Source organism: Aedes albopictus, chromosome 2 (genome assembly GCF_035046485.1).
Source record: "Aedes albopictus strain Foshan chromosome 2, AalbF5, whole genome shotgun sequence".
Taxonomy (NCBI): Eukaryota; Metazoa; Arthropoda; class Insecta; order Diptera; family Culicidae; genus Aedes; species Aedes albopictus.
In genome coordinates, this window is record NC_085137.1 from 130,898,429 (window position 1) to 130,916,202 (window position 17,774).

The 17,774-nt window shown below is 43.3% G+C and overlaps 1 protein-coding gene across 9 annotated transcripts in view; it reads left to right on the top strand.

The window, feature by feature from the left end:
• The window catches only part of LOC115253661 (collagen alpha-1(IV) chain), a gene marked incomplete at its 3' end in the record, with an annotated part of 39,015 nt that extends 21,241 nt beyond the window's left edge, over positions 1 to 17,774 (top strand). For all 9 annotated transcript variants that reach the window (XM_029853336.2, XM_029853335.2, XM_029853338.2 and 6 more), the window contains 5 exon segments: positions 12,385 to 12,433; positions 12,551 to 13,483; positions 13,538 to 14,034; positions 14,094 to 17,670; positions 17,738 to 17,774. In XM_029853336.2, coding sequence (XP_029709196.2) covers positions 12,385 to 12,433; positions 12,551 to 13,483; positions 13,538 to 14,034; positions 14,094 to 17,670; positions 17,738 to 17,774 — 5,093 coding nt within the window.

A 17,774-nucleotide genomic window follows, 5' to 3' on the forward strand; every position in this document is an offset into this window, starting at 1 on the left:
ATGAGATCAGCATAATGAGTGGATACCTAGATCATTCTGTGGACGCTTTGAAGAAGGTACATGGTGTTAGTGTGCTGTATTAGTTGTCACCGTTATTTAGCGACACTCGACATTGTGTATGGCTAGGTGCACGAATTGCAAAAATGGTGCTTGGAATTCAATGTGGTGCCGAAGTCACCATGGTTCACGTACATGGATTACAGTTTTGGAATACGAAATGCCAAAATGGTGCATGTTCTTCGAATATGGTGCTGACATCAACGATTAGTTAAAAGATGGTGCGTGAGATTAGCCTAAAAATGATTCTGAGCACATCATGGTTGTGCATGAGATACTGAGAAATTGTATGTATCAGGGGTGCATTTGTTGCCACCATGATTCAGTGATTCTCAACATTGGGTGGTTAGATCCAAAATTAAAAATTGCAAAAAATGATACATAGAATTTAATGTGGTGCGGAAGTCAACATGGATCAGGTACATGGAATACAATTGGGTGTAGGATATGGCAAAATGGAGCTTATGAAATTCAAATGTGAATTAAATTTTTAGATGACGCGTGAGATGGTGCTTAGATATTTATGTGATCATCATGGTGGTACATGGAATGCAAAGAAGCTACATGATGTCTGTATGGTGCATTAGTTTTACCATGATTCAGTTATACTCAACAAATTCCATATGTAGGTGCACGAATTGCAAAAATGGTGCAGGAAACTCAATGCGGCACAGAAATGTTGGTCCAGGTACAAGGAATGCTATTTTGTATGCGAAATGCCAAAATGGTGCATCAAATTCACTTGTTAACCACATCATAATGGTGCATAAGATGCCAAGATGATATAGTGAATGCCAAAATGGTGGTTGGAAACCGTTGAAGAAGGTGCATGATACTAGATGATGCATTAGTTGTCACCGTTTTTCAAAGCTTATGGTTAGGTGCACGAATTGCAAAAATGGTGCATAGCATACAAAAAAATGTATTTTAAGTGATGCTCACGGCTCAGTGATATGAAAAACGCTGAAATGGTGCTTGAAGATTTATGTGATGGTGCATGAAATTTTATGATGGTGCATATCAGTATGAGGTATTAGATACTTAATTGATAAAAAGACATTTCATGCGATCATCATAATGCGTGGATACCTAGATCATTATGTGGACATCATGATGGTGCATTGAAATCTTTGAAGAAGGTGCATGATGTCAGTGTGCTGTATTAGTCGTCACTGTTATTCAGTGATACTCGTTATTTTGTATGGCTAGGTGCACGGATTGCAAAAATGGTGCTTAGAATTCAATGTGGTGCCGAAGTCACCATGGTTCACGTACATGGAATACAGTTTTGGAATACGAAATGCCAAAATGGTGCATGTTTTTCAAATGTGGTGCTGACATCACTGATTAGTTAGAAGATGGTGCGTGAGTTTAGCCTAGATGATTCTGAGATCATGGTTGTGCATGAGATACTAAGAAATTGTATGTGTCAATGGTGCACCATAGCTCAGTGATTCTCAACATTGCGTGGTAAGATCCAAGGTTCAAGAATTGCAAAAATGGTGCATAGATTTTTTTTATAGAAGGGGGGGCAAGTGCACGCTAGTGCTCAAGGCGTTAGGCTTGAATTTGTATCAGCCTTATTGGTTTTGGTAGAAATAATTTGAATGGTTAGCGGGATGTAATAAAAATGTTTGTTGATGATTAGAATTCATTTTGGTAAGTGATGCAGCAGATGTAACCTTTTTTGAAATAATACTACATACTGACGGAAATATACAGGAAGGATTTGTTGACCCAAAGTATTCGAAAATTTTAGGTTACGCCAAACGTAATCAACTCTACGTTGAAACTGTGATTTAGGTTACTTGAAGTGACACACTCAACTAAGTGTGTTTAATAAATATACCGGCAATCAATAGTTTGGAATCCCCTTCAAACCCCTTCAAAAACTGATTATTTTTTAAGCTCATATCTCTGTCAATTTGAGTTCGATTTTAAAACTTTAGGGCTCATTCAAAAGAAACTTTCTACGTGATTTATGCGGTATTTCGCCAACGCAGTCTTATGTATACTTCACCTAAAGCAACAACATTTACTAAACAAAATAGATTTAAACTTCCGGCAGTGTCGCTGGAAATTGGGTCGACCCAATATTAAAATAAGACTGACCCGAATCTTTTCGACGATGAGATCAATAATTAGTGGATAACTGACACTGAGGAAGATTACAAGTGATAGTCGAAATACGCGTATCTGTCAAAGGATAAGCAAAGTAGGGCGGAATCAAAAGGTACAAAACTAATTACACTCATTCGAAGAGGGTATTCTGCATAGAGGGTTCGAAAAGTTGGTATAAGATCGGAATGGGATGTCCATTATCTTACGCGTCATACAAAATATTTGGGTTCTTATACAAAAAATCTTTCAAGAAGGGAGAGGGGGTGGTTGACGTGATAAAAAATCGTGAAAAATCCCTTTGTAATAAATGGACAGCCTCAACTACATTTTTGTCTTAGACTACGTTGCAACTTAAGGCTAAGTTAACAAACACATATTTTTGGAAAAGTTTCGCCTCAATGATATTCAAAGTTTCTATAATTCGTTAACTTTTGAATGTGAATTTGATTTTGATTTTTTTTTTATTTCTAAGAGAGTGACCCCTAACTTTTGACTGGGAGTGTAAAAATGAAATACAGCATTCACACAAAACTGACTGTTCTTTAACTGGGTTGCCGACTTTGTCCCAATTAGCGCTCAGTTAAAAAAACAGACGAGATTGTGAGGTTATGAGCACAGTGCACGTCAGCATTGTCTCCTTCTCTTTCTTTCCTTCGGCGTCGGTCCATAAAGCCGTACTTGCCAAAAAAAATGAGGGCAATGTTTACAAATCGTATGAAAATCGATGAGGTTAGGTTTTTGCTGCAAGCCTCTATGTTTGCAAATCGATGATCAAAACAACTGGAAACTCTGAAATTTCCTTGTCTGTACGCTAAGAACACGAAATAACGATGATGACTGGCTCTTAACGAGGCGCAGAGTCTCATGGAGATTTTTTAATTAGTCAGGAGGCTATTCACTGGGCTTCAAAGTTGTTTTTTGGGGGGGTTTCACAGGAGTTACAGTAGGACGTTTCAAAATATCGCAGGAGCTTTCAGGGGGGGGGTGCATTGTGTACCAGGGGGTTTCAAATGGGTTTCCATATGAGATTCAGAAAGGTTTTCAGGAGCGTTTCAGACAATTTCAGGATGTATAAGGGTTGTCTCTGGGAGTTTCAGGAGCTTTTAAGGAAGTCTCGGGAGGTTTCAGAAGCATTTCAAGAGAGTTTCAAGAGGTATCATAAGAGCTTTATAAAATTCTCGGAGGGTTTTTAAGGGCAATTTGGAGCGTTCCAGGATGCATCAGGCAAGCTTGATATTTGCATACATGGTTTGCTTACCACAACGAGTCTCCTTGCTTACTCCTTTGTTTGGCGAAGCAACCTTCTGGATCAGCGGATATCACACGATCATGTTCGAGCCAGGCAACCAACGGAGAATCTCCCTGGGAATCTTTCGGGGATTCTTCCTGGAAATTATTCGCGGGTTCCTCTTGGAAATTCTTCGTGGATTCCTTCGACGATGTCTCTTGGAAATCCATCGGGTATTCCTCCTGGGGTTCTTCCTGGAATTCCTCTACAATTCCAATCAAGGATTTCTTCAGAAGTTTCTGATGAGATCTCTAAGATATATTCTTTAACCACCAGAGATTCCTGCAGAAGTTCCTTCAGGGGTGGATACAGCAGATCCTGCAGGGATTGGTCCAAGAGTTCATTCAGGGATTCCTACACGAGTTGATTCAGAGATTCCTCTGTAGATTTCCGGTTGAATTCCTTCGAGAAATCTGCCTGGAATACCTTCGGAGGCTTCTCTTGGAATTCCTTCAAGGCATTCCTTCTGAAATTCCTTCAGGGATTCCTCCCAGAATTCCTTCGAGGGTTAATCCTGGATATTCTTCGATTAATCCTCTTGTATATCCTTCAATGATTCTTCCTTGATATCTTTTGGGGATTTCTCCTCGAATTCCTTTGTGGAATTCCTTTGGGGTGGATTTTTTTTTTCGGTGATTTCTCCTAGAATTCCTTCAAGGATACTACTTGGAATTCCTCCAGGGAGATATTCTTGAAGCACCAGCGATTCCTGCAGAAGTTCTTTCAGAGATACCTCTAGCACTTTTTCAGGGATTATTCCTGCAGTTCCTGCAAGTTTCCTCATTGAATGCCTTCGAGGATTTCTCCTAGAATTTCCTCGGGGATTTCTCGTAGAAATCATTCTGAAGTTCCTTACTTTATATAGTTATAGTTCTTGAAATGCAATGGAGTAATGCGACATGCACTACACTAACGATACGGTAATGTCATATTAGGTCTAATAAATAACTAGTTGCAATGACGGACCCAAACAAAAATTAAAAATGGGTATTCAAACGTACATGATAATTTATGTCATCAATGGTCTGGAAAAGTTCAGAGTACAAATTCTAGAGTGTACTGTCAGCTTCTTTTCGTCTATCTTCATGGTCAAATTTCGGTAACGCCGATTCATGCCGCCGCCACCCCTGCTGCCACCGACCAAAAATGGCCTTCACTCCGCTGCTGAGCTAAATAAAGTCGGCGCACAGGCCTACTGAAATTGTCTTGTTAAGTCTCTGAAGCGAAATCAGAACACCCCTAGAAACCTCAGGGATCTCTTTCTTTTAGGCTCCCCAGAAGCCCCAGGAAACCCCATTGGTCTCACCTCAAACCCTAGAAGTGAAACCTTTTATCAAGAATTAAGTTTTCTCACATCAAATGCAGACGTTATTTATGCACAAAATTCCCTCTTTTAACGCCCTATTTTCAGGTGATCCCGGACGCCGTATTATGTTTCCAATCCTTCCCCCTCTTTTTAACAATTTGCGTCGTGATTTTGAAGACGTTAATTTCGATTTCTATCGCACTGAAGTGGCTGACAACCGATTAGCTTATGCTCTGAGAGTAAGCATCAACATACACAATGCGATAGAATTCTATTCCATAGTATAGAGTAAAATCTGAGATTACCTTCTTAGTAACAACAGAACAATAGCAGATATTTCCTCGAACGGGAACGTCCTTATGCATTCCCAGCCCATGGCATAAATAGACGAGCATAAGGGGGCTGAAAGTTTGCATTACTTTTTTGCTTCAGGGGATTTTCAGTAGTGTTAGAGTGCGGTTGGGAAAGTTTCAGGGAGTTTTTGAAAGCATTCAGGGGGTGCCATTTCAGGAGTTTTCAGTGGCGTTTGTGGAAGTATATGGCTATTTCAGGGGGATGCAGAAACATTTCTGGGTTGTTTCTGTTTTTGGGTAGATTTAGAGAGTTCTAGGGAATTTCAGGAGGTGCTTTAGAAAACTTCAGAGATGTTTCATGGGGATTGAAGGGAGTTTCAGAAGGATTCATGGGTGTTTTAGAAGGCTTCAAGGGTTTAAAAGAAACTTTATGGAGTTTTTACAGGCCGAATGACAAGGAGTATTTAAGGGGAGTTGTGGGAGCTTCAAGGGAGTTCCAGGAGAAATTTCAGAGGGGTTTCAGCAGGAGTTTCACTCGTTTTCAGGAGAGTTTTGATAGGCTTCAGGGACAGGGTGTTTTGGTGCTTGTCTGCCTTGAGAATTCTTGAATCCACTTAAATCTACTAAAAATCCTCTGAAACACCCCGTGAAGCCCCTCTGAACGCCCCTGAAAACTCCCGGAGCCTCTGAAACTTCTCTAGATTATTTGCGGTTGACAGAAAAAGCGGTTTGAAATCTGATTTAAGCCCGCAGTGCAACGAAGAAGAAACATGTTAGTTGGATTGTTGGAATGCTCCTGTCAGAGGCGCGACCACGTCCAATTACGTGGGTAGGACAAATGTATGGAATAATAGACATTTTTAAATAGCAATTCTATAGCATTTTTTAACCCTTTGAAGTCGGATTTTTTTCCAAGCGTTATTATGGAACTTTTTCTAAGTTTTTCTGTTGTTTTGGTGCTTAATAGCATAAAAAGAATAGAATATCATGCAGAATATTTTTTCTGGATATCCAAGGTCATCCAAACTGTTCTTGAGTTTAGATCCTAAGGTCTACGGGTGTAACGGTAACTTCTTTCATTATACAAAGCTACGATTTGAAATCTATCATGTCCAGTAAGTCTTCTGCAATAGACAGTATCGGATCTGTTGGGATATCTCAGCTCATCCAAACCATTCTTGAGATTACACTCTAAAGTCTACGGGTGTAACGGTAGTTTCCTCCCTTATACAAAGCTACAATTTGTAATCTATCATGTCCAATAAATCTTCTGAATGTTCAATGGACACCATAAGATCAGCCGGGGCCATCCAAACTATTATGATGTTTAATATCTAGCATCTACAATTGAAGTTACTGTTTTGGCTATATAGAGTTATGTTGCATAATCTATTATACATACTGGAGCTCACAGAATACAACCAGAGACTACGACATAGCTAAATTATCAAAACATTATTGTGTAACATTACTATCTGGAAAGAAATCGCCTCATGTCACAGTGGTTTTTTTTATCAACAGTAAGAAAGCCCATTATATCCCAAAAAATAACAAAGCTTATTGTTCATCCAACTACTTTGGTAAGTACAGTGGATTATGCGATTACAGATTACAGTTGAAAGTTTATTGTTAGAATAACTACTGTTACTATCAAGAGCTGAACTTCAGGATTGTTTGGACGACTCTCAATGTCCCAAAGGTTCATAATAACATACAGTAGACTTCAGGTTGATCCACTCACCGCGACGACTCAGTATGTCAGATATAGCTGTTGCTACGAGTGTAGAACTGAAGTCCTGAACTCCACGGTAGTTTGGCTGACCTGGAATATGTAGTGTCTCTAAATCCCAGCAGATTATGCAATACCATTCAAATAAAGTTATTCTTGTAGATTTGAAGGACTACATTATAGAACAGTTTGGACGATCCTGAATGTCACAAAGGTTTGTAATAAGCTAGTAGACTTCAGATTGCTCCAGTAACTGCGGTTGATTATGTAACGTTACTCAGTATAACAGATATGGCTACTGTAACGAGTGTAGACCTCGAGTTCTGAACTCCAAGGTAGTTTGGCTGACCTGGAATGTCCCTATAGTGTTTATAAATGACATTGTAAATGTCAAGAGCTTCACGGATGCCAGTAGGGTATGCAATGCTATTATTTATGGTGAAAACATAATAATATTCTTGTATATTTGAAGGACTTCACTATAGGACGGTTTGGAATACCTAGAACATCCCAAAATATATTCTAGATATTCTTGGTAGAAGTTAAATTAATACATATAAACGTAACCCTCATCCATGTTCAGCTTTTAGATCAACTGGTATGTCAATTATTTCGGTTCTCTAAATTTCATGGTGTTCAGGATGTTCTAGGCTATCAATGAAGCCCCAAATACAAATATGCCCATTTTTCCCTAATAGAGGATTCAATTTTCAGCAACTTTGCCGAAGGCAGTACTCTGTTTTATCGAATGGGTGAGTTTATACAGCCGTTTCTATGTTGGGGTCATATATGACCCCTCCGGCTCCAAAGGGTTAACATACTAAACTTTATTGTGAATTTCGTGGTATCTTCGGATTTATTTTTTACTGAATTCGAAGGCCGAAATTCCATTTAAGAATTCCGAAGAAATGCACAGAAAGGGTTTCCATTGGAAGATTCGAGAAGCTCGTAGTACTTGGAGGGAAAAAAGAAGAGGCTTAATATAAAATTTCTGGTGGAATCCTTGGAACAATTATTCTTGCAATATCTTGACATTTACTGTTACAATAGATAAAGCATCTGCTTAGAGAAATGTGTAGCAACATCTTTGGTGATTCCTTGTAGGGGAGGAAGGGGTAACCCCGTCACCTTAAGCATTTGGATTTTTCAAAATAAATTTAAGGCGAAAATTGATATTTTCAGTACGCAGAATATTTGATTTATTAGTTTTTTATAAGACTTGTGCATTGGAATTGTCAAATTATGTTAATTCTGGCGAACAATGTACATAACACAACCATATAAAATATTGATGTTTTTAATTCAGTGCGGGTAAGACCGTCACCCCTATGGGGTAAGTCCGTCACATATATTTTTATATTGATACTTTTGAAAATTTCAATTTTAAAATATTTTCAATACATTTTTGAAGTGCAGTGATGGTTTACCAATCATTCTACAGTCGATACTCTTGTTAAATCACTGGTCGGGGGGCGCAATTGGAATCCGCTTTTAATAGGAGACTAAGCTTAAGGGATTTGGGCTTTTTGGGGGTGTGGCCAATTATCCCGGGTGTGTTATGAGATAGCGCAATACTTTCTTCGGCAAAGTTTTAGGGTTTTGAAAAGATCTACCATTTAGAACTTTGATTCATATGATTAGTTGGTAACTTGGCCGCCAGAGGCGGCACCAACAGTTTGATGATAAATTGCACTACAGGAACCCTATCAGGCTGTCAAGCAAACCTTACGATATGCGACAGCTCAAGACCCTGATAATTAGAAATGTCCGAAGTGTCTTCGGAAAAAATATTGGATACGCTAATAACTTACAGATGATGAGTTACAAAGTTCGAAATTCCTCCACTGGGCGGCGCTAGTGAGCAAGTAAATTTTCCAAACCTCATATCTCAGAATCCAATGATTTGGTGTCTTCGGCAAAGCTGATCAGTATGACATAGACTTACATAAAACGGGACACGTGTTTCGGAATTCTGCCACTAGGCGGCGCTAGTGAATTTGCAATCGCTGAAAAAACAATTCACAAATTATGCCCTTAGAAGGTCCAGAAGGAACAGGAAGAGTCCAATCAGGAACTCGTGGAGAAATCCTAGTAGATTAAGTTGGATAAACCGTAGGAAATACTGAAAGAAGCCTTAGAAAAAAAAAGCTCGCAGGAATCCCAGGAGAAACCCATATAAGGTCGTCCATGAATGACGTAGCATTTTTTTTACGATTTTTGACACCCCCTTCTACCCCTCGTAGTCTATTTTCCAATGCGTAATACATAGCTAGTAGCATAATTCGAGACTCCAACTCAACCCCCCCCCCCATAAAATGCTACGTCATTTATGGGCGACCCCTATAGAAATTTCCCTAGTTGGTCATTAGTTTGTAGTTGCGTGGTATCTAATAGATACTCCTAGCCAGTTCAACAAACATCTGGTGATCCGAAGAGCATGACGGTGCTACCCCCGCCGATGAGTGACGGGCTTACCCGAAAAGGCCACTTTTCTTAAATTAGACCGTAATTTCTGAATAATTGTTGAAACTGACCATTCAATGAATCTTGGCACTAAAGAATAGCACAGAAGAGAATACATAATTGATTAAAGTTAATTTTTGCACTTCTTTTGTATTCCAGAAGCTAAATTCTATCGACGAAATATTACATCCGCCGTTGGTACTATGACGCGTGCGTTTGTTTTGTTTATTTTCTTCGAGTTTGACAGGTCAATTTTGGTATCATTTGTCTCGAAAGAGTAAAAATGGTAAAAACAAATAAGGCGTGTGGCCAGAAAGCAACTAAATAACAGTTTTCTGGTAAAATCATTGGGGTGACGGGCTTACCCCCCCTGACGGTGTTACCCGTTTTTCCCCTAGCAGCTTATTTTGGTGTCCTGCGAAGTCTTGCTGGAAGCCACGAAGAAAATCCAGTCTACCTGGAGCAATTTTATTTTAGAAATATCTGGAGTAACTATTGGAGATATCGTTCAAAAATGTTAAGTTATTAAAAAAAAACTCCATTGACAGAGTCTCTGAAACTTTGTTGTAAGAACTTTTAGGTGAAACAATTTACAGTATTTCTTATCAAACCCGAACCACATTTTGTATCTACTTCTTGGTTTCTTGATAATTGGCATTTCTATGTTTTTGAAGTTATTTCAATAGAATCACTAGATGTCTCAGGCCGGAAATATCATACGACAAAAATGGTGAAAATCGTGAAAGGATTCGTTGAAGAAAGCCAAAGGAAACTTTTTTTTATAAAACCTACTTCTACAGGGGATAGACAAAATGATCGGGACAGGCGAAATTTTCACTTCTCAAAAAATTTTCAATTGACTGTAACTTTTCGAAAAGTACATCAACTATTTTCAAATATTCACTGTAAGTTGATCAACTAGTTGTGTATCAGTGGTCCAAATTTTGGAAAAGATCAAGCTATTCTGCACGAAGTTATAAAGAGTCTAATAAAGGTATAATTATCCGATTGCTGACTTTGAGCTGTTATATCTCCGGATTGAATGAACCAATGAATGCAATGAAATTTTGACCCCTAATCTTCTAAATATATAAAAATGCAGTATCATACGTGGGACCGCGCATAACTCACGAACGGGATGTCCGATTGGGGTCGTCTTTGTTTTGTTCTGTTAGTTTCCACCCAAGGAAGGTTTCTGAAGCAAAAAACATGGAGTAATCGGGATTATTTTGAAAATCGGTTTACATGCATTTTGTGGACAGGGGCTTAAACTTGGAACATAAAAAAACGCAGTAGGCAAGACAAAGGCTGCCGGGCACAGCTAGTGACTTATATAATGAGCTATTAAAAACTTTTGACTCAACTTAAAATTCTTAATGCGGTAGAAAATTATAACGATAAGGTTATTTTTCTAATAAAACAACAAATTATCCAAAACTTCAACATCGTTTCAAAATTCAAGATGCTAATTGTCTTCCCAAGCAACACACATGTTATATAACAGTTACGGCAGCGCAAGCTTTGGTTGTATAGAAGTTTATTTGACGTAATTCCAACACAATGTCGAAATAACGTCGAATTAACTTCTATACAACCAAAATTTGCGCTGTCGTAACTCTTATATAACATGTGTGTTGCTTGGGTTCTTCTTCTTCTTTCTGGCTCGACGTTCCAACTGGAACTTGGCCTGCCTCTTTCCAACTTAGTGTTCTTTGAGCACTTCCACAGTTATTAATTGGAGGGCTTTCTTTGCCAGTCATTGCATGAATAAGTATATTGTGAGGGCAGGCACAATTATTCACTATGCCCAGGGAGTCGAGAAAATTTTCCCGACCGGACGGGAATCGAACCCGCCTTCTCCGGATTGGCGATCCATAGCCTTAACCACTAGGGTAACTGGAGACCCCAATGCTAATTGCTAATTGTAGTTCATCTAAATTCCCTCTAATTGACTTGAATATGAATATGTTTTGAAGAAAAGTACTTACAGTGAAAATTTGAGAATATTTGATGCACTTTTTAAAAAGTTACAGCTAGTTGAACATTTTTTAAAAAGTGAAAATGTTGCCTGTCCTGATCATTTTGTCTATCCCCTGCACATGAATGCTTTATCTCAATGGAGCTCCTGGACAACTATTTCATGGAATTTCTATGCAAAATTTTTCATGCAATGCTACAAAATCATGAAGTTTAGGTAGCGGCGCTGCCGACTTTTTTTTTCCTTAGAAGATAGTTCGATACTAAAATTTTCTCCAAGCTATCGATTGTAGAGGAGAATATTTCATTGTATATATTAATATTTTTAGTTTTGCCTTGAAAAATCATGGGTAGGACACAACATGGACTGTCCTACCTAGCATATTTTGTGGGTAGGACATGTCCTACCTGTCCTACCCACTCCTTGCGCCACTGGCTCCTGTCATGCCATATGCAGTAACATTTGAAATCAACAGAATAGGTTAAAATGCAATGTATTGTGTAAATGACGATTTTTGAAATTTTCCTGTAGAAGAAAAGCTGTCTTTTCATAGTGATTTAAAGACTTAAAAAAATTTCTCTGCGACTGTTCAGAGGCAGTCATCATCGTCATTGTTTAAAAAGTCTCATTCAAATGATAAGACGTATGCTGAAAATGTGGCTCTCGAGGTCATTCATCCTGTGTTATCACCAGTCCAATTTTGCACAGTTTCCAATTGGATACTTTGCCACTGGTGTAAAATCAGAAACAAACTCTCTCCCACTCTATTACAGAAACTAACTTCTGATATCGTTAGACGTTGTTTCCTGACCACACGCGTACTAGCATTACATCATATCCTCATTGAAGTGGGATCTCTTACTCAAGATCGAAACTTCATTCATAGTTTTTACTCGCCTCCGCAAACAATAGCATCCAGTTGGACTCGATCCCTTACTTCATTCGATAAGAAATGCTTTCATTCAGAACAAACCCCTTATCACCAACCAGCCCCTCTGACTCTTTCTTCTTGGTTCTCTTCGAGGCCCGGCCCCATCCTACAACCCAGCAACAAATTAAACGCATTTATTACTTTCATATTTTATACATTCGCCCTCAACTGCCCATTGCTCAAGATCCGCTGTTTGTTTTGTTTCCCTCTATTTTTAGGTTAATCACAACCACGCTTCTAGTATGGTTCGCGCATCACACATATGCGGTAAAGTAGCAACCCAAATGATCTGGACACCCGTTTCCGGTTGGTCTATTAATAACCGATGTTTCTTTTCACTCTTTTTTTTTCGTTCCACTTTCCCACACTTATCACCGATTGCAGCAATTTTGGCAAGATTTGACCGGAGGCGTGGGCCTATTTAATCGCAACGAACGAGAATACGCGCGACCACCAGCACAGCCTTACATCGACCCCAGTTACAATGTGATAGACACGGTCAGCGGTGCCCAGGGTCCACCGACGAAGAACTGCACCGGAAGCGGATGCTGTACGCCGAAATGTTTTGCCGAAAAGGGAAATCGTGGCTTCCCAGGTCCACCGGGTTTGCAAGGCCCCAAGGGCATGCAGGGATTCCCCGGTGCGGAAGGTTTGCCCGGTAGCAAAGGAGCCAAAGGTGAACCCGGACCAATGGGACCGATCGGATTGAAAGGTGATCGTGGCCGCAATGGGCTGCCTGGATATCCAGGTGTACCCGGAACCAATGGCTTACCTGGTGCGCCAGGTGCCCCCGGTATCCCCGGTGTGGACGGATGCAACGGCACCGATGGTCTGCCGGGTTTGCCTGGTTTGAAGGGCGAGCCTGGTCCTCGAGGCTATCCTGGTCTACGGGGTGACAAGGGAGAAAAAGGCGAGGCAGCACGTGATCCAGAAAATTACAACAAAGGCCAAAAGGGAGAACCTGGTCTAGATGGCGCAGAAGGACCACAAGGTCGTCAAGGAGAGCCCGGAGAACGAGGATCCGAAGGACGCCCGGGCCAACAAGGAAATCCAGGCACACACGGCGAAAAAGGTGACAAAGGCTTGAAGGGTTTCTGCATAAAAGGACAGAAAGGTGAAAAGGGTGTCAAGGGAGCGGAAATTCAGGAAACTATCGGGGAGACAACATACACCGGGCCCCAAGGTCAAAAAGGCGATAAAGGTGATGAAGGCCTACCTGGACTATCCGGAGAAAAGGGTCAAGCCGGAGACCGCGGACCAGGCGGAGATCGGGGTCTCAAGGGCGAAAAGGGTTTACCGGGTCAACCAGGTCCTAGAGTAAGTATCATCTAAAGTAGCAATGAAACGATAACAAAACACTTCTTCTTACAGGGACGTGATGGTAATTTCGGACCCGTTGGTTTGCCTGGTCAAAAAGGTGACCGCGGTATCGAAGGTCTACACGGATTGAAGGGAATGCCAGGACCGAAAGGTGATTCAGGAAAAGATGGCTACCCGGGATTACAAGGTCTTCCTGGACCTCCGGGTCCACCAGGTGGTGGTGAAGGTCGTCCTGGCGCTCCCGGTCCGAAAGGTCCACGCGGCTACCCAGGTCCCCCGGGTCCCAAAGGAATTGACGGTTTCCCTGGAGATCCAGGACCACGAGGACAAATTGGTCCAAAAGGAGGACAAGGTATCCCCGGTCGTCCAGGCCCAGAAGGTTTCCCCGGCGAAAAAGGTGAAAAAGGAGAACCCGGAGCGATCGGTTTACCAGGACCACAAGGTACACGAGGATTCCCAGGTGCACCTGGAGCTGAGGGTCTTCGAGGAGAAACTGGTGAACCCGGTGTTGGTATTCCCGGCCAGAAAGGTAACGCCGGAATGGCTGGGTACGTTATGTTAAAATTATTGATAACGTATCAATCTTCTAACAACTTGTCTTTCACAGTTTTCCAGGATTGAAAGGACAAAAGGGAGAACGTGGCTTCAAAGGTCTAATGGGTGCCCCTGGTGATGCAAAGGAAGGTCGCCCTGGTCTACCAGGTAGAGCAGGACGTGACGGCGAAAAGGGAGACGCTGGAAGACCCGGCCTTCCAGGGGTGAAAGGTGAACGTGGAGAAAAAGGAGACATTGGAGGACGCTGTTCTGATTGTCGACCAGGAATGAAGGGAGAAAAGGGAGAACGTGGATATGACGGCACTGCTGGACGTCCTGGATCTCCTGGTCCTGCAGGTGAACGTGGTTATCCCGGTGAAATGGGACTTGACGGAAGCCCTGGTTTGCGAGGTGCACCTGGATTCAAGGGTGAGCCTGGACTACCAGGTAATCCGGGATCTGACGGAGAACGGGGTGAATCGGCAATCGTTGATTTGAGCCAAGTAAAGCCTGAGAAAGGAGACAAAGGCATGTCAGGTGAAGCCGGACTTCCTGGTATCAAAGGAGAACGAGGTGATCTGGGTAGCCCTGGTCCTATCGGACCAAGAGGACCAGCTGGTCCCAAAGGTGACAAAGGGCGACCAGGAGAACCTGGTATCGATGGAACTCCGGGAGCACCAGGTCGAGACGGTACTCCAGGAAAACACGGCGAATCGATCCGAGGTGAACCAGGATTGAAGGGTAATCCTGGATATGTGGGAGAAAAAGGTGACAAGGGTATTGTAGGTTTGAAGGGTGAACCTGGCAGATGTGCCAGTATTCCAAAGAACCTGGAAGAAGCTATCAAAGGGCCGCCTGGATCTCCTGGCGAAAAAGGTTTCATGGGTCCACAGGGTATTCGAGGGGAAAAGGGAGACAAGGGTGATCGTGGTTTGACTGGGCTCGGTGGATCTCAGGGTCCACAAGGTCCACCTGGTCCAGTTGGCCCAAGAGGTTTGCCAGGTCCACGAGGTGAAAAGGGTAGTCCAGGTCCAATGGGATTCCCAGGAAATCCTGGAAAAGACGGTGGACCGGGAATTCCGGGTCTACCGGGTCCAAAGGGTACTAAAGGTGATCCAGGATTGTCAATGGTTGGTCCACCTGGTCCTAAAGGTAACACTGGTTTGCGTGGTCCGAAGGGAGATCGCGGAGGTTCAGGCGATCGTGGGGATCCTGGACCACCGGGCATTGTTGGATATCCTGGAGAAAAGGGAGACGCTGGTATTGCAGGCATTCCAGGTTTACCGGGGCAAGTCGGTCCCAAAGGTGAACCAGGTCCAAAAGGTCCCGCTGGTCTTCCAGGTGCTCCAGGTCGGCCAGGTATTGATGGCGTGAAAGGATTGCCCGGGTTGAAGGGGGATATTGGTGCACCTGGTGTCATTGGATGGCCTGGACAGAAAGGTGATACAGGTCCTCCCGGTAATGATGGTTCCAAAGGATTCCAAGGTCGTAAAGGTGTTCAAGGATTACCAGGTGCTCCTGGATTGCCAGGCTTGCAAGGACCGAAAGGAGAACGTGGCGACAAAGGAGACAAAGGTGAATACGGTCTTTCAGGTGCTCCTGGTTTGGTGGGCCCTCCAGGTCCTCCAGGCCCTAAGGGAGACAAAGGATTATTAGGTCCTCCAGGTTTGGATGGTTTGACAGGACTTCCTGGTGAGAAGGGTGATCGTGGTTATACTGGTCCACCTGGACCAGTTGGTGAGCCTGGATCTTCATCTGAAAAGGGACAAAAGGGTGAGCCGGGAGCTCCCGGGTTGCGTGGAATTGATGGACGACCAGGCCTGAATGGTGTTCCTGGAGCAAAGGGAGAACCTGGATTGCCAGGATATGGAAGACCTGGAGCGCCTGGCGAGAAAGGTGATCGTGGTAATTCAGGTATGGATGGTTTAGCCGGTCTTGATGGACAAAAAGGAGATGCTGGCGTTACCGGATTCCCAGGTATCAAGGGTGATAAGGGCAGTGCTGGTCTCCCAGGAATTCCAGGATCTCCAGGTATGGATGGACAACCAGGCCCTGAAGGTGTTCCCGGCCTTAGAGGTCTAGATGGAGAGAAGGGCTCTAAAGGTGAGGTTGGTCGCATTGGAGAACGTGGTGATCGTGGTGACAAGGGTGACATGGGTCCACCAGGACCTCCTGGCTACATGGGGCTTAAAGGTGAGCGAGGTATTCCCGGAGAACGAGGAACTCCAGCCACTGTTCAGGATGTCAAGGGAGATAAGGGTGAAACTGGGTTGCCAGGAGCTCCTGGTCTGCCAGGCAAAGTTGGAGTCCCTGGTTTGGTTGGAGAGATGGGAATGAAGGGATCACAGGGTGTGCAAGGACAACCAGGATTCCCAGGTCCCCCAGGATTGCCAGGTCTACCAGGAATGAAGGGTGATCTTGGACCAATAGGCGAGAAAGGTGAACCATGCCCAGTTGTGAAAGGTGAAAAGGGTCTCCCCGGTAGACCTGGTAAGAATGGTAGAGATGGTGGCCCAGGACCCGTCGGAGAAAAGGGAGACAAAGGACTACCTGGATTAACTGGTCCTGAAGGTCCTCCTGGATTGCCTGGCCCACTTGGACGACAAGGTGAAAAGGGTGATCGAGGTGACTCTGGCATTGAAGGACGACCAGGAAAAGACGGAATGCCCGGACCGCAAGGATTGAAGGGCGATCGTGGATTCCCAGGAGAGAAGGGCAATCCAGGACCACCTGGCTTCCCTGGACCTCAAGGTGAGAAGGGTGACAGAGGTCGAGATGGTCGCGATGGTTTCAATGGCCCACAAGGTCCTAAGGGCGACCGTGGTTTACAAGGCCCGGAGGGAGCCCCTGGATTAGTTGGAGTATTCGGTGAGAAGGGTGACCGAGGTGCTAGAGGTCTGCCTGGTTTGGATGGTGCACCAGGTGAAAAGGGACAGAAGGGTGAAACTCCTCTGTTGCCTCCACAGCGTAAGGGACCTCCTGGTCCACCTGGTTTCGACGGTCAAAAGGGTGAGAAGGGTCTTCCGGGTCTTCAAGGTCCGCCGGGTATCCCGGGAGCTCCTGGAGCACCAGGTGAAATGGGAATGCGAGGACTTGAAGGTGCACGTGGTTTGCAGGGTATTCGAGGAGAAATTGGTATGGAAGGTCGTCCTGGTCGCGACGGTTTCCCTGGAATTCCTGGAGCTAAGGGTGAACCAGGAGCTCCTTGTTCACCTGCTCCTGATTATCTCACTGGAATTCTGCTCGTTAGGCACAGTCAGTCTGAGGAAATTCCTCAGTGTGATGAGGGTCATGTCAAGCTTTGGGACGGTTATTCTTTGCTATACGTCGATGGCAACGATTATCCACATAATCAAGATTTGGGTTCAGCTGGTTCATGTGTTCGTAAGTTCTCAACACTGCCAATTCTGGCTTGTGGTCAGAATAATGTGTGCAACTATGCCTCGAGAAACGATAGGACATTCTGGTTGTCGACGTCGGCTCCGATTCCGATGATGCCTGTGACTGAACATGAGATGCGTCCGTACATTTCACGTTGTACAGTTTGCGAAGTTCCGTCCAACGTGATCGCGGTGCACAGTCAGTCGCTGGCGATACCAACCTGTCCGAATGGCTGGGAGGGTCTGTGGATCGGTTACAGTTTCTTAATGGTGAGTATTGTGCACAGGTGGAAAAATGACTGAAATACTGATCGTTTTTATTTTTCTTCAATTACAGCACACTGCCGTTGGTCATGGTGGCGGTGGACAGTCTC